We start from the raw sequence: 25,972 nt of genomic DNA, 5'->3' as shown, positions 1-25,972 counted from the left end.
TAAAATCTGTATGTTTCTTTTTATTAAAGAAAGATGTTCTGATTTCTAATGGTAATGTAAGGGTGTTAAAAAATGTGTTCACAGAAAAGTAAATGGAAGGGAAAAATTTACTCTAAGTTCTACTCCTGAAAGTTTAACCATTGTTCACTTTGTGTGAATTACATAATATGCAAAAGTATTGGAATGATGCAAAACCTCATGAACAAGATCTTTAAACAAAGGCTGAATACAAGACTTCATTTAGCTTTGCTTTTGGAAGTTGGAATAATTTGGGTGTCCCTGTGGAGGCAGCAGCCCTCTGGGGAGCAAGGTTGATTCTCTGGTCTCTGCTAGGTCACCCACACAGGAAAAACAGGTGCACGAAGTTCTGTTTCTTAAGGGCACTGGCACTTGAAAAGGGAACACAAACGTCTGGAAAATGTCAGTTCCCACATTTAGGTGCATGTGGGCATCACGGTGTAACGAAGACTTTGAACATCCATGCCTGGAATTAGCTCTGCTGGGGACAGACATGGTAGGATGACACCCCGGAAGTCCTGGCTTGTGATTGGAGAGGGGAGTCCCTCAAGCACCCTATGAAACAGATGAGGCCGAGCTGGGCTTGTGGAGCAGTTAGAGATACATTCTTACCACAGAAATGTGTCCTCCAAGATCTCATGGTACATTTTAGGCTTGGGGTCTGCCTCAAGGTGGAAGTGCTGCTGGGACCTGTGGCATGTGTGAGTGAGAGGCTTGGCTTCTGTGAGGTACTTTGGGGCCACACCATCAGTTAGAGGAACAACTGAGGTGGATTTGGGAATGGAAATAATTCCTGAGAGCTGCCTTACAAATTACTCAATGAAACCTGGAGAAAAATATCAGTCTCAGGAAGGAATGTTCAACACACTGTGGACCGGACATGGGGTGGGCTAAGAAGGGTTCTTTCAGAGGCTGTTTAGGATGTCTCCCAGGAAACACAGTCTGTGCATCCCATGCTGCTCTGCAGGAACAGCTTGGAAAGAGCTGCCACAACCTAAGAAGTTTCACTTGTTCTGCTTACAATTCCAGGCTGAGAGCTGACAGATTTCACATGTGAGTGGAAAAGGACCACTTGTCTGGCCCTAAACCTCCAAATTACCAGCCCATCCCTGCTCCTGGTGACCCCAGAGCAGTGGAGAAACTCACCTTCATGTGTAGTTCCTGCTTGCACACCAGATAGCAGCTATTGTCAAAGGATCGTGGATGGTCCGGATTTGAAAGGGAAATATGCACACGTACAAGATCAGACCTGGTGATCATTCAAAAACGTTCCAACTTGAAATCCATATTCGCACTGAAAAAAGAAAATACTGCAAGCGAACAGTGAGAACAAAGTTATGGGGAGATTGCTTAAACTACTTGAGGCCAAGTAACATTCAAGGCATTTTAAAGTTATTTTTTGCAAAAAATAAATGGGCCGGTTATAACAATCAAAAAATTTAGTCCAGTCCTGCAATAACTTGAGTTGTCAACACATCTGGACTAGAAATTCTAGGCAAGTCATATTCTGGATACCTGGTTCATGACAATTCAAAGAAATTGAGTACTCTGTAGTCTTCGTAATCACTGTGGAGGTTTTATGGGGGAAGGCTGACTTAGGGACTCCCCAGTTATCGAACGGACCAACAGAACAGTGGTACCATAGAGTCACAGAGGGGTCCCAGCACTGAATACCCCTGCACTGGGCTTTCTATAAATGGTGTGTTTGACTTGTCTTCCCTCTTGGCCAATTCTGCTCTCCATCATCATCTCCTTTGATTGACAACATATTTCCAATCTAAGTTGTAACTTCTACTTCTCTGGCCATAGACCATTGCTGTCTACCCAATTGTTCCTTGTTCTTTGTTTTTATTTCTGCCTTCATTATTGTATTCTCCGTACCTCTGTGTCATCATCTATAAAATGGGAACAATAATAGCACATACCTGATATGGTTGTTATATAGATTATGTAAGTAATACATGTAAAGCAATTGGAATAGGGTCATGTACTAAGTGTTCAATAAATATTAGTTGTTAATGTTGTTATTATTATTGTTATTACTGTATCTGTTTCTTCTTTTTTTTGACTTGGGTGCTGGCAAAGTTTTACTTGTATAGGCATTGAACAGTCAATGAGAGCAGCAGTTTCTTTTGGTTAGCAAAATAACTGAATCTCAGCAGATTTCCCTTTTGGGGCTATTTTTGGCTACTTTCATTGCTGCTGATGCCTGAAGGACTTCTTGATTATTTCTGGATTTGTGGCTTTTCTTGGCAGTTGAATTGAATTAGAGAGATATTAAGTGTCTGAGTGTTGAATAAGGAGGGTGCCCTGAATTTGAAAGTAATAAAAGTGTTTTATATTACAAAATTTAATAGTCTGGACTTTCCAGCAATTTACTTTTGCCTTATGTCCAATTAGCCTGAATTAGTGAGGCATTTTATATGTGTTGAGGACGTATGTTTTGTATGTTTGAATATATTGTACATTTTTGTGTTTCTATCAGCAAAAGGGAATAGGGATGTTTGCATTTACAGTTAAATTATTACTATGAACTTTGCTTGAGGTACCTAGGAATGCTGTGTGAGGAAGACCTCACTTGGAGGTTGTCCACTTTTTGCATCTTGCCTCTGTTGCAAATCACTCCATGCAGAGGGCAGGTGGTTCCTCTGAAGAGTGAGGCAAAAGTTTTCCCCTTTACAAACTTCTTCCTTTGTTTATTTACCCACATATTCATTCGTCCATTAAGCATGCATTTATTGATGGCCTACTGTGGGCATTGTGGAAACAGCAACAAGCAGACCACAAGATGAGGCTCTCACGGATCTTATTTTCTAGCGAGGGAAACAGAAAATCAACTCTTTGATAACCAAATAATAGGTTTGATGGCGATTAATGCTATGAAGAAAACACGAGGTAAGAAGACAGTGTGGAGATGGAGGTGGAGGGTAGGGGCTTATCTAGAGAGGTCCAGGAGCACTTTCTCTGATCAGGTAGTAATTGAATGAGACCTAAAGTGAAGGCAGGAGGCATGGAGGCATCCGGGGGAAGAGGGAACAGGCTGAAGGGAAGAAGTGCAAAGGCACTGAGGTGGGACCATGTTCAAGAACACACCAAAGGAGCACAGATACCCAAATTTATAAAAAAGAGGAGATGGAGAGGAACTTGAGATTTTTACAAGGTCATAGCAGAGCCGATTTTGAGCTCAGATTTGTCTTGTGAATATTTCAGATGACAATTAATCACATATTTGTGTTTTGAAGATCCTGACTTTAAAATAGGCCAGAGCTAGCCAGAAGTCTGGCTAATTCTGATTTGAAGTGGCTATTTTGTGTTCACTGTGGAGCAGGAATTTGAACTGCATCTCAGCTCACTGCTGTGATCAATGAGTTGATCTTTGACGGGAGCGTGTGTGTGTGTGTGTGTGTTGGGGTTGGGGTAGCATGAAGGCTTTATATCTGCCATCCTGGAAATAGGGCAGTCTGAAGGGAAGGCACTTATCTTCCATCCAGGTCTCCAAGAGATCACCTTGTTAGTGGACACTGGAACAGAAGCTGGGGGAGGTAAGCCCCTAGAGTAATTCCTGGCCTCTCAGCCCCAGCTGGGTCCACCTGGCCTTGATCTGGGCTCCTCATACACCGGCACTGTGCACTTGACATCTCAAGTGGAGAGGGGTGCTTGAGAACTATTTGCATCTCCTCAAAATTTATTGAGAGGGGACTTGATTAGTCTGTTCTTTAGTTGCTATAAAGAAATACCTGAGACTGGGCAATTTATAAGGAAAAGAAGCTTAATTGACTCATAGTTCTGCAGGCTGTACAGGAAGCATGATGCTGGCATCTGCTCAGCTTCTGGGGAGGCTTCAGGAAGCTTACAATCATGGCAGAAGGTGAAGGACGAGCAAGCACTTCACATGGCTAGAGCAGGAGCAGGAGAGAGAGGGGCAGGAGGAGATGCCACACACTTTTAAATGACTCGGTTTCATGCGACCTCACTCACTATTGCAAGAACAGTATGAAGGGGATGGCACTAAACCATTCATGAGAGGTCTATCCCCACGATCCAATCACCTCCCACCAGGCCCTACCTCCAACATTAGGGATTACAATTCGACATGAGATTTGGTTGGGGAAACAGATCCAAACCATATCAGGGATTAAATCAAAGAATTTGAATTCTTAATGTTCATTAGGAAATGAAGTAAATTCTTGAGAAAGGAATCCATACCTAAGTGGGATATGGGTGGGCTGTGTTTACCCAGGCACACACCTCTTCAGAGCCATAGTCCACAGCCCCCAGAAGAGGTGAAAGGGGTTGACCAGTTAGCTATTCTGGTCCAAGGTTTTCATAGCCTGAGGTCAGCTGGGATGGTTTTCTCAACGTAATTTCTGTGACCAATTCCCTATGGTTGCTTCTCTTATTCTAGGCCTCCATATCCAGAAAGCCTGAGGATTAGGAGAGAATCTCTTCTCTCCTAATCTTGCCCATCCCTGCCCCAACTCCCACCCCTCCAATAAATGCAATCACTTCCATCCATGATCCAAGAGCTGCCTGTGGTAGTTTGAGGAGTCAAGGCTTGGTTGGGTTAGGCAGAGAGTCTTAAAACAAAAAGGGCACTGTGGTGAGGTCCAGCAGGGCAGGGGCCACATGGAGAACGGGATACAAAAACCAGAAAGAAGATGGAGATGAGGATGCTGAAGTCTGTTTAACACTACAAAACTGTGAAAAGAGAACAACAATTTGGGTAAAACAACTTTCAAGTTCAAAGCTGCTGTGCACACATGTGGCATGAGGATGTGGCAGGGAAGACGGCCCTTGTGTCTTTGCAGCCACTTGCCAGCAGGGTGCGCTCAAGTTCACAGCAATGTCCCAGTGCCGCTGGAGCCTTGGTGGGGGCACTCTGGGAAAGGAGGGGCAAAGTTTCATTAAAAGGAATCCCAGATAATTTGGTTGAGTGTGTGTTTTCCAGAGATGACCGCTGAGGAGGTTCTGTTTTTTAAATGCTATAACCAGCACGATTTGTCATTTCAGTGGCTCCTGAAGAGAGGGCTTTGAAAGGAGTTGCTAGTCTGCAAAATGTCCAGCTTTGTTTTTAGCAGAGACACATCGGCCTCCTTTTCTCCCTCTTCATCCCCTGCTTGCCCTCTTGTCCCGCTCTTTCCCTTGTGCAAATCCAAATCTGCTGCTGGGCATTTTTAGCCAAGCTAAGCTGTCACAGAGATAAGTTCTGCGCCCGCTTCTCTGTGCCCAAGGTGGCGTCTTTCTTCTCTCCCCAGGTAAGGTGCTGTCTAGAAAGAATCACGCTTGAGAATGACAGCTGTCTGCCCTTCAATAAGATCTATGAGTCTGACTATCTCACCAGGCCCTTTTGGGGCAGGAGGTATTATAATTCTACTTTCTGCATTCCTTTGTCTGGATGGTGGGACTGGGGGGACTAGGTGACAGTCGGCCAGAGGAACAAGGAAGAACACATGTTGGGGAGGAAGCAGCCAGTTGGCCTGCATTCTTTACCATTCCAAAGCACCAGTCATGGAGCTGCCTTGCAGGACAAGGCAAAGAACCAAGGTTAGAACCTTGGAGTAGGGGTCAGGAGTAGGGGACCCGAGTTGATCAGCAGTGCCCATTTCTGAGCTTCAAACCAGTGCCTTTCACGTGTAGATGCACAGTGGGCATTTGTAGACTTAATTTTTCAGGTGGACTTTTGGAGGATCTGTGACCCAATGATCACAATTAAATCTCTCATTAGATTTAGACCTGACAAAAAGTATCTATCAGTCAGAGTTCAGTTAGGAGCAAAAGCCACCCCCAGTTGCTTGATTAGAGAAAATTTAATATAAGGAATAGATAACTAGGCATAACTGAAAATGCAGGAAGAGAACACTAGGTTACCATAAATGGAGCAGTTGCAAAGGGCCTACTACCAATAGGGCTGTTAGGGCAGAGTGGAGTCAGGGGAGAAGGAAGAAGTTGGAATGATAAAAATTAGAGCCTTCGAGGAGATGCCTAGTGAACTCAGGGCCCAGACCTCTGAGGACGGAGCACAGGCAGCTGGTGTGAGTGTCTTTGAGGTGGGCATGGTGGAGCTAGCTCCGCATGAGTTGGGGAAGATGTTAGCTGGCTTCAGCTACTGTCAGGGGGATGCTACTACTGGGATGAGGAAGCATTTCTAGGTGTCACTCAGAACAACAGGTAGAAGTAAGGAAGCCCAAATAAGCACACTTCTAGGAAGGAAATGCCTCCTTCCTCCACCCTAACCTAGCCGAGCCTACCATGAGCCACCTGGCAAAGCACAGAGGAGGTTTGCAGGGTCCCGGCTTCAGCATTGCAAGGCAGGATAGAGAAGAATGGGGTTAGAGCTGAGACACAACCGCTGAAAAACTGGGGCAGTGTGCTGGGCTGGAATATAGCAAAAGAGGACTTGGGAGTCGGCAAGAAGAGAATGAAACTAGAATTTCTTTTCCTTTCTTTTAAAAAAATTCCTGACACTTCAAGAATAACAGATTTGACGGTAAGCCACCAAGATGTTGGACTATCTGCCGGGGACCAGAAAGCTTATATAGGTTTCTGCAGAGTAAGATGGCCCCATTCCTGACCATCCAGCTAGAGAAAGTTCTATAGAGGCTCAGCTAGCAAAGCGCTCAGGTGGGCTGACCGCCCTCCAAAGCTGGGAAGGCCACCGGAGAACTGCAAACAGGAGATCTGCTGCCCTCTTGTGGACACCTGTGGTTCTGCAGGAGGGTAATGGGACTTGCAGCTTGCAGAGGTTGTTGGCTGGCTCACTACACCTGCCCATCTTGAACTCGAAGAATGAGTAGCTGAGAAAGGTTAGCTTGACCATCCTATGCAGATGAGAAATCTCTCAGCATTGGTTCATGGTGGCCATGCTTTTCTTCAAGAGGAACAAAAGTCTCACCACTGAGATCCTATTTGGCCAGGTATAGACACCTAAAGCTGAAAGAGATGCATCTGTTTCATCTGGACATCTACTCTGGGTCTTATAGTATCTTTTAAAACAGGGTTTGGCAAGCTTTTTCTGTGAAGGGTCAGATAGTAAATATTTTAGGCTTTCGACTTTGCAATTCCAACTACTCGACTGTGTTGCTGTAGGGTGAGAGCAATCATAGGCAGTCACTAAACGAAGGAGCATGAATGTGTCCTAACAAAACTTTATGATGAATACTGAAATGTAAATTGTTCATATAATTTTCACATGTCACAAAATATTTTTCTTTTAATCTTAAAAGTCACTCAAAAATGTAAAAATTCTTAGTTTGCAGGCTGTGCAAAAAACAAGCAATGGGTTGAGTTTGGCTCATGATTGTAGTTGATGGACCCCTGATTTACAATCTTGAACAGTTAAAGTCATTAGGTGGCCAGCCAGTATGGTGGCTTATGCCTGTACTCTCAGAGTTTTGGGAGGCTGAGGTGGGAGGATCGCTTGAGGCCAGTAGTTTGGACCAGCCTGGGCAACATAGCAAGACCGTGTCTCTACAAAAAATTTGAAAAATTAACCAGGAATGGTGGCACATGCTTGTAGTCCCAGCTTCTTGGGAGGCTGAGGTGGGAGGATCACTTGAGCTCAGGAGCTGGAGGTTATAGTGAACCATGATCATGACACTGCACTCCAGCCTGGGCAACAGAGTGAGACTCTGTCTCTAAAAAAAATTCTTTTAAATCATTAGATGGTGCCATTGCAAGCTGAAATCATGAAAGCAGCTTCTCACTACCTTGCCAATCCTCAGGAAGCTGCATAGGTGTCCACAGAATCTGGCTCCATAGATGAAAAGGTGGGGTCAACCAGGGCTATCAGTTCCCTGTGTTTCAGGTTTGAGGGGGTTTCTGTGGGAGGAACTCTGGCTCTAAATTTTACCCTTTTTCTCACTAGACAGAAAAACCTGCTCTTATTTAAATTTGTGTTACTGGGGTCTAAAAAAATGAGGAGTTAGCAAATCTGAACCGAATCAACAGTTTGGGGAGTAGCAGAGTATACCATTTCCTCGATAAGAAGATTCACTCCTAAATATCTTTAAACAACATGCCCCTTCAATGCACTGGGAAGGTGACTACTTTAATACAAATGTGATTTTACATGATTTCCCAGGAACTCAATCATTTTTAAAGGCAAGATGCACCTGTACTGTGACTTACATTAAATGTGTGGTATTATTTGTTTCATGGATAGTTAAACCTATGGGTTGAAGATTTGAATAGAGGGAGGAAGAATAAGAGAAACTTGGAAGATTTTAAAGGGCCTCTGTAAAAAAAAAAAGTTATGTTTTGGGTTACAAAGCGGGAAGTAAAGGATCTATATTTGTGTTGTGTTTTTTGGGGGGTATACTTAAAGAAATTGCAAGGATGACTAATAACCTGCTACCTGGCATGTTATATATCAAGGAGAGCTGGGCAGAGAGCAGGGGCTGGAGGGAGACTTCGCTACATCCCTGTTTTTGCACCCTTGGTTTGTAAACCCTACTATAATCTGCATTTTACCTTCTTCATTTCCCACATCTGTCACCAGGGCCTGACTCTGGGAGGCTCTGAGGACACTAAGCTCTCTAAGTCACACATCTGTGTGTTTTCTAGTGAAGGAGGCAGGTATCTAAAGGAAAACTGGTGATGCCTTGTGATGAATGCTAAACAGCCTGCCAGGGCAGAGGAGGTGCTAATTACTTGTCTGAGGGCTTAAGAGGTGGGTTTTCAACAGGGCAGAGAAGAAAGGGAAGGGGACTCCTGCCTGAGGACACTGCTGCCCGGGTAGCAGAGCACAGGTCTGTGCCAGGAAAATGCATGGGGAGTGTCTGAGTCACAGTGTGTGTGTGTGTTGTGGGTAATGTAGAGTTGTGAATGCCTGGAGTTGAGTGAGGAGGAGGGAAGAGAGAAGGGGAGTGAGGGAGAGAAGGCTGGAAATGTTGGGTGGGACCAGCTTGTGCAGAGAAATTTGGATTTTCCTTGGGATGTAGGGATCCATCAGAGGCCCCAACATATATGTCTGAAAACCAACAGATGACAGCTGGGAGTGGTCGTGGCTACAGACTGGAGGCCCCTCATTTGTGAGGTGAGAGGCTAGACCAGCTCTGCGCTGGAGCCCCGTCCAGGACTGACTTTTTATAACTAGGTCAGTGTTTCTTCTCTTTATGCAATCACTCGTGCCATCCAACTGAGGCTCAGCCAGCAGCATGCAGAGCCCTCTCATTAACTTCCTGCTGTCCTAAGGAGGTGAGAAATATTATCTGCCCCATTGCTCAGGGGAGAAGTTGCAGCCTGGGGTGAAACCACTTCCCTGTGCCTGGAAGTGAGTCAGTGGTGAAACCAGAGCCTGCTACCCAGCGGGAAGAAAGATGAGACGCTAAAGAAACTCCAATGGCTGTGCTCCTCCCTCCCCACCCTGCCCAGATGTTCTGGGAGACTCTGGCTGAACTCCGGGGCACACCCATCCATGTTCCTGGCAAGCATGGCAGGCCGCAGTGTTTGCACTACCCAGCTTTTAGCTGCTGCTGGCTTAGAGCCAGGATGGGGTGACTGAGCCCTGGCGAAGGTTTGGGGCTGCCTGGAGAGGGCAGGGCACCTGCCAGTGGGGGTCCTGGTGCTACCAGAAGGATCAAGGCACAGGTTTGCTTATTGAAACTTGGCAGCTCTAAACAGGGGCAGAGCAGTTTTCAGTTGACACTCAGGGTGGATCTCACTCTGCTTGCATATGAAATCAATGAGATAATGGATGGGAAAACATTTTGAAAAGTTGCCAAACTTCTTCTTGCACCCCTTCCTGCTGCTTTCCTCCTGTTACTGCCACACTGTTCCCCAACACTCTTTGTTTTCCCCTTCATTTCTCCCCACTTCACAACTAAACAGATGCTGAACTTTATGACTTGATTTCCGATATTGCTCTTACATTCATCTCCCTCAATGTCATTTCCCTGCCCTGGGTCAGGCCTTACATTTCTCACTTATACTAGAGTAACTAAGTTTATCTGCTCCACCTCCATCTTCTCCTTCCTTTGAATTCATCAGCCACACTGATACCAGAATTAATAAACGTAGACCAAACTCCTGATTATTTTACTCCTCCAATCCCAAACTTTCGAAGACTCTCTATGGCCTGTGGAGTTAGAAACTTAAAGTCCAGTATTCAAACCTCCTGCATTGCCCCATTTCCTTCTGTGCACAGAGATTCTCTAACTTACCTTGACTTTCTTCCCAGATGCCTTTGCTGAAGCCATGTCATCTACCTGGAATACCTTTGCCTTCGATACCCTCCTGAGAATTTTTTTTCCTCTCTGAACTTTAAGGTTAAAAAAGGATTGGGGATAAGAAAGGAGGAAATGGAATCATGTCTTAGATGCATCAAAAAAACCTTTATTTTAATGACCTTATTAATATATTCATGCAACAAATATCTATTTTATGCAAGGCACTGTGCTGAGGAGTGGGGTGGAAAGATTCACTGTTTGCCTCCTTGGGCACTAGAATCTAGAGGTATGAGGATTAATGGTACATTTTCTTTTTTGTTTAATCAAACAAATCCACAATTACCACTCTAATCCAGGTGCAAAAATATCTGTAAGGTGATTATTTCTCTTTTTGCCCTAGCCACCAGGAAACTCAAAGGCAAATTGGACTCTCATTCGCGGTATTCATTTGCTCAAATGTTCACACATAACAAGTGCCAAGTATGTACTTAGAACTATGTTAGATTGAACCATGTTATCATAGTTGCTACCCTCAATGAGACAACTGTTAACTCTTATATTTAATATTATCTGTTTTCTCTCTTCCTGGTTTTGTAGTTCTATCTTATTAACTTGTTGTATATATCATTTCTTTTACATTTGCTATAATTATTTTCACAAAAGGTGAGATACCGTCAATAAACAAAAGTAAAAATTTTCAAACACTGTTCATGAGGTCACAGGGCTGATCTCCATTGTCATGAGTTACATATGTTCTTTCATTACAGACTCTGTCCTAAAGCCAACTAGACACATAAATATTGTTGGAAACACAATTTGATCAGATTATAACAATTTTGTAAAGCTTTACTTTTCTCTGTTTCATCTTGTAAACACAGAGTAACATTTAACATTCTATCACAATTCAAATATTTATCCCCACATTATTATTTGGGTGGGGGAGAGATTTGCTTTTCTGCTCCCAGTATATAATTTTAATTTAAAAAATCGTTTTCACTATTGGTAGTATTTGTATGTCACCTCAAATCCTGTTTAGAAACTAGGAGAGATATATTATATAAATAAATTAACAATGGAATAAACAGGGCGTATCCATCAGAAGAATGAGGATGGATGTACATTCAAGGGCAGGGGCATTCTCAGTCCCATTGTGGTTTAATGCCTTTGGTGGGTGAAGACACAGGTAGAGTCCCTTCCTGAAAATGCCTGTAGGAAACTGGAGTCTTGCTACTGGCTTGATGGAGATGGCCTCTGCACCTGTTTCAACACAGTGCTAATTCAGGCCAGCTGCCTCTGCCCTAGGCATTGCCTGCCTGTGGGGCCTGTTCCTACCTGTTGTAGCCAGCACAGGGACACCCCAATGATGCAAAAGGCTTCAGCCAGGCTCCCAACTGCTCGCTGTGCATTGTCCCCGAGGACATCTGCCAAATTCATCCGTACATTCATCGCGTGATAACTGAGATGTGGTGGCACATGAACCAGGCCCAGGAGCTAACAGACCTCACCTCTTCACAGATCTCTCCCTGTTTTGATGTCTGGGGGAGTTCACTTTTCACGCCCCAGTCTCCCCCCATTATGTCCAGGTTTCTGGTATTTGGTGTGAAGTATCACACATAGATGTCAAAAATAGGGTTTGCCAGAGCCCATGAGTGAGGGCCTCATGCAGGAAGCCTGCAATCTGGGGACTTGTTAGGCAACACGTGGGATTGCTCCAGGAGAAATGCCATCTCAAGTGTGGGTGGAACCAAGAGCCAAACACTACGCTAGCCTCACTCAGCACCAGGGACTGTCTTCAGTTCAGTTCGGTTTAGGTTAATTCAAGTTACATTCTCTGGACACCTGTGTTCAAGTGCTGGGTACCACAGATGTAAATAAAACATGGTCCTAGAGCTGCTTATTGTCCAATAATGATGACAATGATCACAATAGCAGCTACAATTCACTGAATCCTTACGATGTTCCCAGCATTGTGCTAGGTATTTTGTATTTGTTATTTTATTTAAACACACAGAAAAACAGCTCAATAATTTCCTCAGTTTACCAAATGAGGAAATGGAAGCTCGGAGAGATTAAAGAACTTGTCCAAGGCCATCATCAGTGGCAGTGTCAACAACCAGTCCCAGGTCTGTCTGACCCCAGGGACCGTCTTCTTAACTGCCCTACAATGCCATGAGCCCAGCCATGGAGGACAGCCTATCCCAGGCACAGAAACCCCTCAGTTACACCATGATAACTGCTGTTACTAGGCACAGGGACTCTGCCTGAATGCTGGCATGGTTCCTGTTTACTCATAAGAACAGGGCAAAGCCAAGGTGATTTCCCTTCAGAAGCTATATGCACTCATTTGGAGGAATGGTAAAGGAGAGTTACACAGTCTGAACATTAAGTTGGTCAGATTATTAGATGTTTCACAGCCATTGTCCCTATTAACTCTCACAATAACTCCGGGGGAATATCATTCCTCTTCTTGTACCAATAAGGAAACTGAAACTTGGAGAGGTTGAATAATTTAAGATTAAATGGCTTACTAATGTCAGCACTGGGATTTGAACTCAGGCCTGTCTGTTTCCAAAGCCCACTCATGCTTAATCCAGCCTGCTGAGTTATGGCATGAAGTAGACTATGACTTCAGGGCATTTGTACTTAGTCAACAAATATTCACGGGACCTCTACGGTATGCGAAACATTGTGCCACGTTGAGGAGAATCACAGGGGAGTCTGACATGGAACCTTCTCTTAACGAGCTCATGGGACAGCAGGAAGATAAAGTGGGCATGTAGATAATTCTACTGCAAGGTTCAAAGAATGTGCTGCTTTCAATGGTACTCTTGTTAGCCTGGACAAGTCTGCTCCTTGCGTAGGGCCATCTTTGCCAGGCTAGAGGGAACCTTTGCCAGCCTTATGATTAGGGAGAAATATCCACATTTGCATTGTCAGACTTTCCTCCTATTCCAGTGGCTGGTTTGGGATGTCCCTTTCACCCTAAAAAGTGAGAGCCACCTGGTCCTCTAGCTCTGTTCAGAGTTCTGAGTGTCAGCACAGGAATGGGGGATTCACATGAAAATAATCCAGGTAAGGGTAGTGTGTAGTTCAAGTGTGTCCCTGCAACCATGAGCCAGTCTTTGGCTGTCCTCGTTAGAATATTGCCATTCTAGGCGGTAATGTTCCTGCTTTTTTTCCTCTTGCTTGAAACGCACTTTGACATTTTTAAACAAATAACACAATTTTTCCTTTGTGTTTCCCTTAATAAAACACAGAAACGAGAGCAAGAAAAGGAAAGTAAAAAAATGTGTTCCTGTCATCTCCACTCTATAGCAGGATGTCCGTCCTCCTCCCTTTCTTTTTTTTTTTTGAGACAGAGTTTCACTCTGTTGCCCAGGCTGGAGTGCAGTGGTGTGATCTCGGCTCACTGCAAGTTCCGCCTCCTGGGTTCATGCCATTCTCCTGCCTCAGCCTCCCGAGTAGCTGGGACTACAGGCACCCGCCACTACACCCGGCTAATTTTTTGTATTTTTAATAGAGACAAGGTTTCACCGTGTTAGCCAGGATGGCCTCATCTCGATCTCCTGACCTTGTGATCCACCTGCCTCGGTCTCCCAAAGTGCTGGGATTACAGGCGTGAGCCACCGTGCCCGGCCCTCCTCCCTTTCTTCTTCCCTCTCAACAAGCTTTGGTCTCTGACTCCTCTGTCCTCACTCCTCTCCCCAAATCTCAGCCACAAAGACTCATGCATCTGATATTTTTGCTTCTATGTTTTCTACCATAGAAGGGATAGCTCCACAACTATTCTGCACATCCCACCCTCATCTTCTACAAATCGCTATTGGACTGAAGACAGATGACAGAATTGGAACAGGATCTAGAAAACCTCCTACTTGGAGAAGTATCTCCAAGTTCCAAGGTCTCACATACCCCCTGGGACCCACAGATACACCCACTCATTGGTCCCGGCCTGTCTTCCTCCAATGATGGTGCTTCCAGACCAACTTGGCAAGGGCCACATATTTCCCTCTCAAAACAAAGCACTAGGCTTAAGACATAGTTCCTGGATCTCTTGGGATCTGCTTGAAGTTGCAAGATTTCTGAGACAACAGCTACCTATCTCTTAGCAGGAATACATTTCACACTTGGATCAGTTGTACAAATGCGATATGGCAGAGATGGGCCCTGCTAGCAGACCATGTGGAAAAGGACTGAGGAGGTTTTGTTAATGACACATACAGTGTCAGTCAACAGCAGTTACTGAAAATGCTCACACAAGACTGGACGGGGTGGCTCACGCCTGTAATTCCAGCACTTTGGGAGACTGAGGCGGGTGGATCAAGAGGGCAAGAGATTGAGACCATCCTGGCGAACACGGTGAAACCCCGTCTCTACTAAAAAGACAAAAAAATTAGCTGGGCATGGTGGCAGGTGCCTGTAGTCCCAGCTACTCAGGAGGCTGAGGCAGGAGAATGGCGTGAAACCGGGAGGTGGAGCTTGCAGTGAGTCGAGATTGCGCCACTGCACTTCAGCCTGGGCGACAGAGAGTGACTCCATCTTAAAAAAAAAAAAAAAAAGAAAATGCGGCACATTAATGGGTGTTATATTGCTTGAGAAACACCCTGAACATACTATCACTGGAAAGTCACAGCAGGCCTGGGTGCCACCATTTATAAGAGACAGAAAAACTGGATCAGATTCAAAGAGTGGGCAGGAGAGGGAGGCCAGCTCTGCCTACATCTGAAAGTTTTAGAGGCAGGATTTGACTTCCTGAATGGCTAGCCCTGAGGAATCAATGGAACAGAGGGCAGAAACTTTAGAGAAATGAATTTTGATCCATTACAAACTAAATGGTTGGACCACATGAGCTTTAAAATCATTTCCAACTCTAAATGTGTAATCTTTTGGGTCCCCTCTGAAGCCTATTCACCTCATTCCTATGAATTATCAGAGTACTTCTTTTTGATAAAAGGGAGAAGATGGCTGATTCTTCATAAATGGCTTCTGGGCAGTGGCTCTGTGGCATCTTCTTTCATTTAAAAGGTAAAATAAAAGCGTTTGAGTTTAAACCACAAGGAAAAACACGAGGCACAGTAGGAGGATCTTTCATAGAGGGGTTAGAATGATCCACCTGTGGTTGTCCCACCCATCCATGTCACTGAGTTGACGAAGGCCAAACTGAAACAATCCTGGGGTAGGAGTGGGATTCATGACATTCACTTCATTGAAAGAGGGCAAATAAATCACAAAAGAGAAGGCTCCAGATAAATATGATTCATCTTTATTGGTTTAGACACATCACTTAAATACATCAGCCAAGACTACACCTAGGCAACCACTGTTCAGCACCCCATACGGATATGTTGGTTCTATTGCCTACCCCACTGGCCAAAGCCAGTCTGATTTCACAGACTTTAGACCGTGAGGGCCTGACCAACCACATAATGTAGACCCTTCATTCCAGAGAGGTATTGACATCTAAAGAGGTGAACTGATGGCCCAGACCAATTCAGTGGCAAAGCTGGGAATGGAACTGAGGTGCTTTGATTCCTGACCCTTCACTGCAGTGCCTCCTGACTGTAGTGAGAGCTCTACTCATTCCTCAGCCAAGTAAAGGGCATTTGTTCACCAATTATATGTGTCTGGGTCTGCACTAAAAGTGATATGACTTATGATGTGACTTTGAGGCGCAGTCCCCATCCTGAAGTGCCCCATGGCTGGGGGGACATTCTCACAAAAAACCTCTGTGATCTACACTAATCAAGCTGCCTTGTGGGTGGATATAAGAATTGTTTGAAAGATTTGGGTTTCAGGTCAAATGACAATCTATCCACTTTCAGGATATTCAAAGGAACAGTCTTACCACTAGTTAAAACAGATTTCATATATTCAAGACCTTTAGTGAAACCCAAACTCTGCTGAGTATTTAAATAAAAATATTCCTTATGGTTGTATCTGCCCTACTCCATTTTTTTCTTGCTTAACTTCTATTTCACAATTATCCTAATAATACTTGTAGTTTGCATTTTTTTTGCACCCTGCTATACCTGGGGTGACAGAAAGGACAGAGGTCAGGTGTTAGGAGACATGCCACTAGCCATCTGGGCAACATCAGGGAAATCTCCCAGCCATGCTAAGCTCCAAATATTCATCTGAAACAATGGATAAAACTGTTCTGCCTGCTTCACAGGTTTGCTGTAAAGATCAAGCAAAATCGTGTATGTGAAAATGCCTGAAAAGTGTAAAGCAGCATTCAAATATATCGTATTAGTCTCTTTGCCATTTGCCCTCGTTCGTCTGGAGTCATATTCAGTGTTTGGCTTGTGCCTGCTGGCGGAAAGCACTTAGAATGGCGAGTGGGGTCGCTGCTCCTAAGCACATTAAAGCAAGTTGCTGCCAGCACTTTTTATTTAAAAATAAAGAAGTGCCTCTGTCTCTGGAGGAGGTAATAGAAAAACCCTGGCTATGTGGCATCTCCTCTGCTTGAGTTCACCATGTCAAACGGCCTGCCAATTTCATCTCAGTTCAGTTCAGTTTAGGAACTGAAGGTGCCCCAGAGAATCACACTGAATTGAACTGAACCTTCCCATGATATTCAGATGATGGGACTCAGATTCCATAAATTCCCTTACATTTCCCTCAACTGTAAGACTGGGACAACAATTGTCTCCCCTTCATGGGGGTTGTTGTAAAGATTAAATGAGGTGACTATGTAACAAAGCTGGCACAAAATAAATGATAAACGCCAGCCAGCATTGTTATTTATTTATTGAGCATCCACATGGGGCCACACAACATGCTTACCTCCTGGGATATATAGACGGATAAGGCCTTATTCCTGCTCTGAAGGGGGCTAAAGGTCTGTTACTGCAAATTAAAGTTAAGAGGTGCAGATAATTCACATTTCCCCACAGAGACCTTGTTCCCCTAACAATGTCCCTTTACCTGATTTCCTGTAGAGTGTCATTGCAGGTTTATCATCTTGCGGGGCAGATCCCACCTAGTGTCTCCCAAGAGCGTGATTCTTAGACCATGGGTCCCATGGCCTCTGTATACCCCATCAGTGAATACGGTTCGAGCTTAAAGGAAGTTGGGAACTGGCGAGAGCCCTCGGATGATGAGGGGTTTGAGGAGCTCAGAGCTGCTGAGTCCACAACCACAGGCGCTAAACAGCTTCTCAGCGCTTCCCAGGGCCCGGGTAAGGATTGCAGCGCTTTTATTGCAGCAGTTGGAGAGCGGCGGGGGAATCCTCGAGGCCGCACCGCGGTCCGGGAGGCGCCGACATCTCCTCAAAGGCCCAGTTGTGGTGAGGGGCATTGGGGGGCGACCGGGCCAGAGAGCCCCGAGGTAACAGTTACACGTGGAGGGTAGGAAACTTTGCGTGTCCGAGAGCTCCCAGAGGCGGAGGGGCGCAGAGGGCCGCGGCCGTGTGGTGGCCGCGCCGCTAGGCTGGGAAAGGGAGCACCACAGCCCCGCCACGGGACGCGCTGCCAGCCCCCCGCCCAGCGCACCCCACCCCCTCTCCTCCGACGCGCACGCAGCGCCGCGGCCCCTGTCAGAAGCTGCAGGATCCGCCCCGGCGAAGCAGGGCCGACTCGCACCCAGGACCCTGGGCCTCTGCCTTCCCTCCTAGCCTCGGAGAAGCAACCGGCCCTCTCCCACTGCTAGGGAGCGACGCGGGCTGGTAGGACGTCCCGGGAAGGCCGGCAGCTCGCGACCACGTCCCGGCCCTGCCCGGGCGCGCCGAGGAGCAGAGCCAGGGGCCGGCATTCGCTCCGGCTCCCTCCCCGGCGCTCCGGAGCCGAGGGCGGCTCCTGCGGCTGCAGTCTCGGGGGCGACGCCTTCCCGGACCGAAGCTTCCAGCAGCGCTCCGCAACTTCTCTCTGCTCCAGTCACTGCTCGCCTATCAGGTAAGTAAGGCTACCCGTGCCTAGGCTGTCGCTCGGGCGGGCGTGTTTCTGAAAGTTGATTTGAAATGCATCCAAGACTGAGCCGGGCCAGCCGGGGCTCCTCCCCGAGGCGACTCCTTTGCTTCTGCAGACATTCTCGGCACTGGCCGACTGGCGGGAGGACCTCCCTGCGCGTCCCGCACACCGGCTCCCGCGCGCCCCCCAGCAGAGTGCAGCGCCAGGAGTCCAGAAGCGGGCGGGACGCTCTCCGGGTCCCTTACTGTGCCCCTTCTCGACCTGGAGCAGGTGAGGGCCTCAACGGGGCGGCTGGGACGCGGGATTGCAAACCCTATCGTCCCGCGTGCCTGGACCCCGTCGAGCGAGGGAGGGAACCCACTCTTTATATACCCATCATACCCCAGTAGCTGGGTTCCTGCAGAGACGTCCCGAGGGCCCACCTTCGTATAGGTTGGGGCGGAGTCGGATTCGGGATGGAAAACCTGGGGCAAGGGATGGAGGTGGGGGGGGGGGGCGGGGCGGGCAGGAGAAGGAGAAACGCAGTTGGGGGGCGGAGGCCTAAGTACATAACGTGTTGACTTCGAGTGAAATCAGATCAGTCAGAGCAGTTCGCAGTGACTGATCTCTCCTCCCACCCTACATTCTCTTGGCTGGACTCTCTCCTCCTGGCTGATTCTGGTCGCCCTGGACACTCCCTCCGTTCTTTCCCAGGAGTGCGGTGGCAGCGGGAGCCGAGTCCCAGCGGACACGGACGTCAGACGCATCGTTTCTTCTCCTCTACAGGTCCTCCCGGCCCGGCCCGAACATGCTGGACGGTCTAAAGATGGAGGAGAACTTCCAAAGCGCGATCGACACCTCGGCCTCCTTCTCCTCGCTGCTGGGTGAGTGTTCAGGCCGTGCGTCCTGGGCGCACTCTCTTTCCCGCCTGGCCCTGAGGTCTGGAGCCTGGCTCTCTGGGACCTGGTCCGCGATAGGGGAGCTAGCGCCCCACTTCATGCACTAAACTGAGCCCCATCACTATCTGTCCGTCAGTCCTTGTGGGTCGTCCCTATCCAAATAAATCCAACAAGCCGCCCCAGGCCTCACGCACCGGGCACCGAATTCCCCAAAGCCGCGAGGGGCGGGCGAGCTTGTTCGCAGGCGTCTGAGTGGCAAGTGATTAAAAACACCCAGGGCTGGATTTTTAATCTCGGAGCTGATCGACGTCTCATAAATGCCGCCCTCTTCTCACGGCCTAGAGGCAATAGCATCCGAGACCCGAGGCCTGGAGCGCCCAAGTTCGAGGCGGCTTCTCTCCCCCACCAACTCCAGCCACAATTTCAGCCATAGGCACGGCCGAGAGAGACTTTTCCGGGCCGGTAGGCAGCTCAGCGCGGGGATTAGACCGCGCGGCGGGGCCCTAGCCTCCGCATTAATTAACTGGAGCTGGATGCCGGGTCCTGTGGGTCCCCCCTCACAACTCCCTTGCAGCTACAGAGTAGGAGCAGCTAGTCAAGGACCCCGGAAGAGTGTCCACACACGGGTCTTGCAGAGCTGAAGCCAGAGATTCTGGTTACGGCTTCCCCACCCACTCCGCCCTCGGAGATTTTCAAGTTTGGGAAGCCCGAGTTTTGTTTTATTTTATTGTATTTTTAGCAGGAGGGATTTTTCGTTCTGTCCTTTAAACTTCTTAACTCTTTCACTCGGAAGCGCTAGAGCGGCATAAATGTGGAGGATGAGACAGTTCTGCTGGAGAAACCAAATCCAGAGAGGAATCTCCCCACCTCCAACACCCCAGATGAAACGAAATCACGTGCACTGAGCGCCCCTCTTTGAACCCCCCTTTCGGGAACTTTTGGACTTGCCCAGCCTCGGAAGAGAGCGGAGGCCAGAGCAGGCAGTACCCGGGCGGGTAGCGGGTGCGGATTTATGTATACAGCGGGCGTCGCTTTTTGCTCTGTGCCCTCCGTCCGGCCCACGTTCGCTCTCAACGCCCAGGTCGTGGCCCAGGACGCGGAGACCCTACCGAAAGAAAATAGAATTGTAAAATTGAGATCTATCTCGCTGCTTCTCCTAACCTTCCTCGTCCGATCCCCAAAGCGGCAGGTCCAGCTCCCGAGCCGGTGGCCTGGCCTCTCGGAAGGGGAGAGTGGACAGAGAGTGCAGCCGGGAAATGGGGAGCGCAGGAGTGTTGGTACCGGGGGACAAGCGTAAGAGTGTTGTTACTGGGGGACAAGGCCTTCTTTCAATAGCTGTGAAAAGTGCCAATAAAGGTGGCCAAGCGTCGCCACCTGAACCACCTCTCCGCCCCCCACAAACTAAAGGAACAAAGCACAAAAAGTCCAAGGGGTAGCAAAGAGTGGATTCCCTGCCTCCGCTGAGTCGCTGTGAGGCCCGTTTCGCCCTCAAGCACTGCTGCTGAACGCGCCTGGCATCGGGAATCCCGGCCGGGACACTCCGCGGCTTACTTCTTCCGCGAATTTTTTCCCTCCCTGTGTTTTGACGCTTCTTAGTTATGAAAAACTCATGTGCAATTTGCATGCCAGCCAAGACGCAGCGGTTTGGGGTTCATCGGTTTGAATAATATTAGGTTTGCTTCGGAGTGAGACTACATTTTTCTGTACCCCCAGGACTTTTTAGGAAGAAGAGAGAAAATTTTGTTTCCCCTCAAAAAATAGAACAGAACTCTGCGTTTTAACAAAGAAAAATCCAAATTGTTCTTATGCATTCTCAGTTTTTAAAACAGTCAGAGACAGGCATAGTGATTTAATAATTACGACGTAATAAACCTGAGAGCACAAATTTGTATGTAATTTAATCTTACAGGATGTGCACACGTTTGCGAGCATACCTGGGTGTGTTTGTTAATTAAAGGCCAATTACTGATTTCTGTACCCTCCCCCGCTAGGAATTAAACCTTCTCACATAGTCTCCGTTTGTTAGAAACGCCACTTGGTTTGATTTTTTCCAAGTCTCAGCTTGGTTGATTAGCAGAGACTCCCTGGGTTGGGGGGCGCTGGGGGAATCCGTGGGTGTGAAGGGATCAGGAGCGGGTCCCGGCCAGGTTTGGCATGGTCGACCTGCCCGGGCTGCTCACCCGCGAACGTCTGTTGCGGCTACAGGCAGAGCGGTGAGCCCCAAGTCTGTCTGCGAGGGCTGTCAGCGGGTCATCTTGGACAGGTTTCTGCTGCGGCTCAACGACAGCTTCTGGCATGAGCAGTGCGTGCAGTGCGCCTCCTGCAAAGAGCCACTGGAGACCACCTGCTTCTACCGGGACAAGAAGCTCTACTGCAAGTATGACTACGAGAAGTAAGTGGCCGCGCCCCCGCAGCGCTCCCCACGCACTGGCATCAGTGTGCGTCGAGGACTTTGTCCTCCTTTACCCAAGTCCTTTTCTGGAAGGCCCAAGAGGCACGCCCAGCGAGCAGAACTTCCCTTCAGCCCAGTCGTGTACATTGCCTCTCACGGGAAGGTGGTAGGGCAGAGATCCGCGCGGGTGCGCGCAACAGTGGCCCGAGTCCCGCAGAAGTGCGCGCGACGGCTCTCCTCCACGGTCTGCTCGCCTACTTTCTAGTCCTCCCAGGCCCCTTTCTCTGACTCGGCCATTCCCAGAGGCCACTCTTTGTTAGCCTTGGAATCCCTCAAGCTTGGTCTCCCCCAAGCTTGGTCTCCACTTTTTACCGGGGTGCCCTGCGGGTTGCCAGTGACCCCGTGTCTCCTTGCTGGTTCTCAAGCCATGTTACCCAGGTGTCCGCGCCAGCTTCGCGCCTGTGCCGTGCGGTGAGACTGTACTGACCCCGCAGCTTCTGTCCCCTGTGCCCTGTGCGCGTTTCCCGCTCGGGTTTGTTCGCTGGAGTCCGAACAGTTTGGGCTCGGAAATGGCGCTCCTGCCATTCGGAGCTAGGCGCACAGCCCGTTCGCCCTTTCACTGTCGCCTTCCTGGTTTTCTCCAGAACCTTCTGATGCAGGGGCTTTTAGGACAGTAGTTGGGGCCTGAACTGAAGCCCTCTCCTTCAACCTGTGCCTCCACCCTAGTTCAGGTGTGGGTATGCTCTTCTGCCACGGAGCAGGTTCAGTTCCCTCCTGTCCACACGAACGTTCTGGTACGTTTAGAGGAGAACTGGGAGGCGGGCATTTAAGAAAGTGGATATTTCGAAACTAGATTTTTATAACACCAAAGCCTGGATGAGGCCAGAAAGTGGGAGGCAGAGAACTTCCTTATTCTCTCCGGGCGTGCCGGGAGGAGCTTAGGAGGTGTAAGGAGAGGGAACGGTTTTTCCTTGCGAAATGTTTAATTAATAAGGGTATTGGCTTTGCAGAGCTTTGGAGATGATTGAAGAAAAGTGGCTGATCCAGAAGTCTCTTTTTTTGTGCATTAGGACTGGTGTAGGTTAACTGTGTGGACGCGCGCGTGCACGCGCAAAATTCTGCATTTGTCACTGGTGAATGAAAGGAACAGCATTACGTGAAGATAATCAAAGGAAGGTTAGAGTGCGAAAAAGCAGTTCTATCATGTTATTAAAAACACAATGAGAGGGGCTGAGAGGGAGAAGTCTCTGTATAGCAAAAAACACTGAGAATAAATAGAAGTATTTTCTTTTCCTGTTGCCTGGGGCTATGCAAGTTTAAAACCTTGACAAAGTGATTAGACCCTGTGACCAAACAAAAAAATTGTTTCTGCCACTCCACCTTTTTGCCCAAAAATGCTCGAATTTTACCCCCATGTGGAGAGAGTACTAGGCTTTTTTTTTTTGTCATTTTGAAAAGATAATAGCTTGGTTTTTTCCAGAACTAAAAGAAATGTGTGCTCGATTTTGGAAGAATTGGACAATACAGAAATATATAAAAAGTGAAAACTCCTTATGACGACCTATGAAGTGATCATTATGGATAACATTTTTGAAAGAAGATATGCCTGTCTCTATTCTTGGTTGTCTGTTTGTTGACATGGTGTCTGAGTGAAAAGTGTAATTTTTAGGTAGTTAAATAGATTTAGCCCACACAACTTCAAGTATCACCTTTGAATAAAGCTTCTGGCTGATTGCTCGCTTTTTTCTCTCTTGCTTTTCATCGAAAGGTTTTGGTATTGTGTAGACCCAATCTTTAACTTTCTGCTTATAGATTACTGAAATGTCCACATCCTTCAGGCACAACACTGGCAAATTCACAAGTATTGGGGCTTAGGAAAGGATTTGGATTGTGAATTTCTATTCTGTTTGTTAAAAAAAAAAAATCACGAATCAAAGAAGGCTTAAGGGTCAACACAGCTGTCTGGCCAGTCAAATCTTCTTTAAGGAAGTCAGGCTGTGTCAAGAGGAGAAGAAACAGTTGTTGTAAAGTACTTAACACAACAATGTCCCTTCCATTTCAGCCCTCCAGGTTTGGCGCGGTTTGGGCTTATTAGCCCAGGAGGGTCAGTTCTCTCCTCACAAAGCTATTTCTGCAAAGGGAAAATTGCAGGGATCAACTTGCCAGCTGTTAGCCAGAACCAAGAAGATTTTACAGAGGGATGTGAGCTACATTGTTCAGAGAGGTGCTGACATTTCAGTGAAGGATTTTAATTTTATTTTAAAAATATTTTTGGAACCATAGATTTCCAAAATTGAGTTTTTTGTCCTCTTTAGCTCATGGCATCGTAGCAGTACTGGCCTGTGCTTAGCCCATCAATTGCTTGTTAGGTTAACTTATTCCTTTCTAAAAATTCCTTTTTTCTCTTCTCTATCCTCCGTTCCAATTATATTATTTTTCCAATAAAATCGGGTTTTAATATATTTGATAATCTTAATGGTCTTAGTCTGCATGGTGGTATCTGTAGGAGAAAAAGGAGAGAGATTTTTATATGTTCTGTAAAAAAATTAGGCTCAGGACACACTTCTGTATTCAGTAAGCTTTTATGGAGCTTCTATATGCAAGACGCTAGGCTAGATGAGGAGAGGACAATGAGAAAAAGTCTCAGAGCCTGCCTTCAGGAGGCTTATAGCTCAACACTTTTTCCATCTGTGTTGTCCTTGCCATCAAGTATTTATCAAAGCCTTCTTCCATTTAGAGTGTAGGACTAGATATTGCACAGAAGCTATCGGGAATGGCCAGATATTTATCCTCCAGAGGGAACACAACTCAGTTTTAGGCAATAGTCCTGAAGCAATTACAAAGAGCATTTTTCCTCTTTAAAAAATACAATTGTAAAAATAGCTTTGCTTTTTTTTTTTGGTGGATCTTTGAAAAATTTGAGGCCAAACAAAGTAAATGGGAAGAAAATGAGGTGAAAGTTAAGTGGTAAGATGATGTTGATGGTAAGTTAGGGAGCACTTAATAAAAAATGAATATGCAGGCAGTGCCTTGGTTTCCAAATTTCATGAAATTCAAATGCTGTTTCTACACATTTGAATGAAAGAATATATAGTGAATGCAGTTTTCAGTGTCAATCATAGACATAATGTTAACAAAGCAAGTTTATCACATTTATCTTAGTCATCTGTATGTGAATTTCTTGCTGTTGGGCAGTTTTGCATTTGAATTCTTAGCTGTCTGTTTATGGTGTTAGGCAACCAGTTAAAAAGTTAAAATTTCATTCTCTCAACTAGTTGTTACACCTTCACAATGTCAAACACCAAGTTTTTCTAATTAAAAAAGTAGAATTGACAGTGACGTCTTGCACACACAACTATTCATCGGAAGACTTCAGGATGTTTTATTGAGTATTTTTCTCATACACTGCGATGCCATTAGGAATAATTTATCTTCTGATTACCCCCAGAAAATGAGCATTTAAGGCAAGAGTGTGGAACACTGATTTACTAATGTATAGAAATTAAGAACTGAAGGCTATCTTTGTTATGACATGTCAACATGGAAAAATTGCTAGTTTGGTGGGATGACAACATTTACACAATTGATGAATCTGTACCATGTCATATGAAACATGAGGATAACATAGGTGTAGATGTTTTGAAAGTGGATTCAACTGTCTTCAACGTTCCTGAAACTTAGCAGACAACCAGAATATTTTCCAGTCTAGGGGACTTCTATTTATATAGCTGCTGTTCCCTATTTAACTGAGTCCTCTATGATCTGGTTAGTTTGGAGTTTTCCCTGAATTTGTTCCAAACAAATACTGCAGTTGGACTTCAGTCCGAGACAGAAGAGACTGCTGAATAACGGGAATGTGGTAATACAATAGATAATTAAGCCCTCTGGAAGGGATCCCATAGTTAAATCAAGTTTTTATTGTTTCTTTCATGTGCCTGGCTCTGTGGGTCAGGCGGGGCCCTCTGCCCTCACATATGAAGTTTATCATGATCCCTTGGATTGCTCTGGACATCCTAGGAGCAGTGTGGGATAGTATTGCTGTCATCAGGGCTGTTCTCACAACATCATAACTCCCCGCATGTCAGCAAATCACAGGCTTTGGGAAACCTTTCCTCAAAGAGCCAGTGGATGTTTTCTTCCCTTTCTTTTGGAGCGGACCAATTTTCCAAAGAAAGGGACTGAAAAAGGGGAAAGTGGCTGTCACACTTAGAGCTTTCTCTGCATCTTTCTTTGGACTCGCTGATTGGCAGCTCCATGGTGAAAAAGACTTGGGTAATGATATCTATTAGCATCAGTAATGAACTAATTCTGCATTTTATCAAGGTAGTCGAGGAAGTGTGTGTGTGTGAGGAGGAGTTAGTTTAGTTTTATTACTGTGACATTACTTGGAGATCAAAATTGGGCATGCAGTTCCTCATGAAAGGGGCCGGCAGATGGAATGGCAGAGGCAATTGTTACATTTTTGCTTTACTTTATCTTTTGTTGGCCCCACTCCTGGCACAATAAAATTTCAGGAATATAAAAATCAAACACAGCTAGGCAATAAATTGATGTCTGTGTTAAATTGCAGGGGGCTTAGCTCAGCGTAAGCACCATCCATGGGCTGTGGTT

At 46.5% G+C, this 25,972-nt stretch overlaps 1 protein-coding gene across 2 annotated transcripts in view; it reads left to right on the top strand.

Moving 5' to 3' along the window:
• The first annotated feature begins 17,723 nt into the window (after nucleotides 1-17,723).
• LMX1A (LIM homeobox transcription factor 1 alpha) overlaps nucleotides 17,724-25,972 on the top strand; it is a 156,587-nt gene continuing 148,338 nt past the window's right edge. The window contains exons 1-3 of one of the 2 annotated variants that reach the window (XM_010373362.2): nucleotides 17,724-18,076; nucleotides 18,857-18,954; nucleotides 21,175-21,361. In XM_010373362.2, the coding sequence (XP_010371664.1) occupies nucleotides 18,879-18,954; nucleotides 21,175-21,361 (263 nt within the window). In that variant the 5' untranslated portion in view covers nucleotides 17,724-18,076; nucleotides 18,857-18,878. Of the gene's footprint in view, nucleotides 18,077-18,195; nucleotides 18,362-18,856; nucleotides 18,955-21,174; nucleotides 21,362-25,972 lie in introns of those variants that run through there. The other variant, XM_010373361.2, reaches the window with a different exon arrangement.

The sequence above is a fragment of the Rhinopithecus roxellana genome, chromosome 8 (genome assembly GCF_007565055.1).
Source record: "Rhinopithecus roxellana isolate Shanxi Qingling chromosome 8, ASM756505v1, whole genome shotgun sequence".
Taxonomy (NCBI): Eukaryota; Metazoa; Chordata; class Mammalia; order Primates; family Cercopithecidae; genus Rhinopithecus; species Rhinopithecus roxellana.
This window is presented reverse-complemented; position numbering and strand designations above follow the sequence as displayed.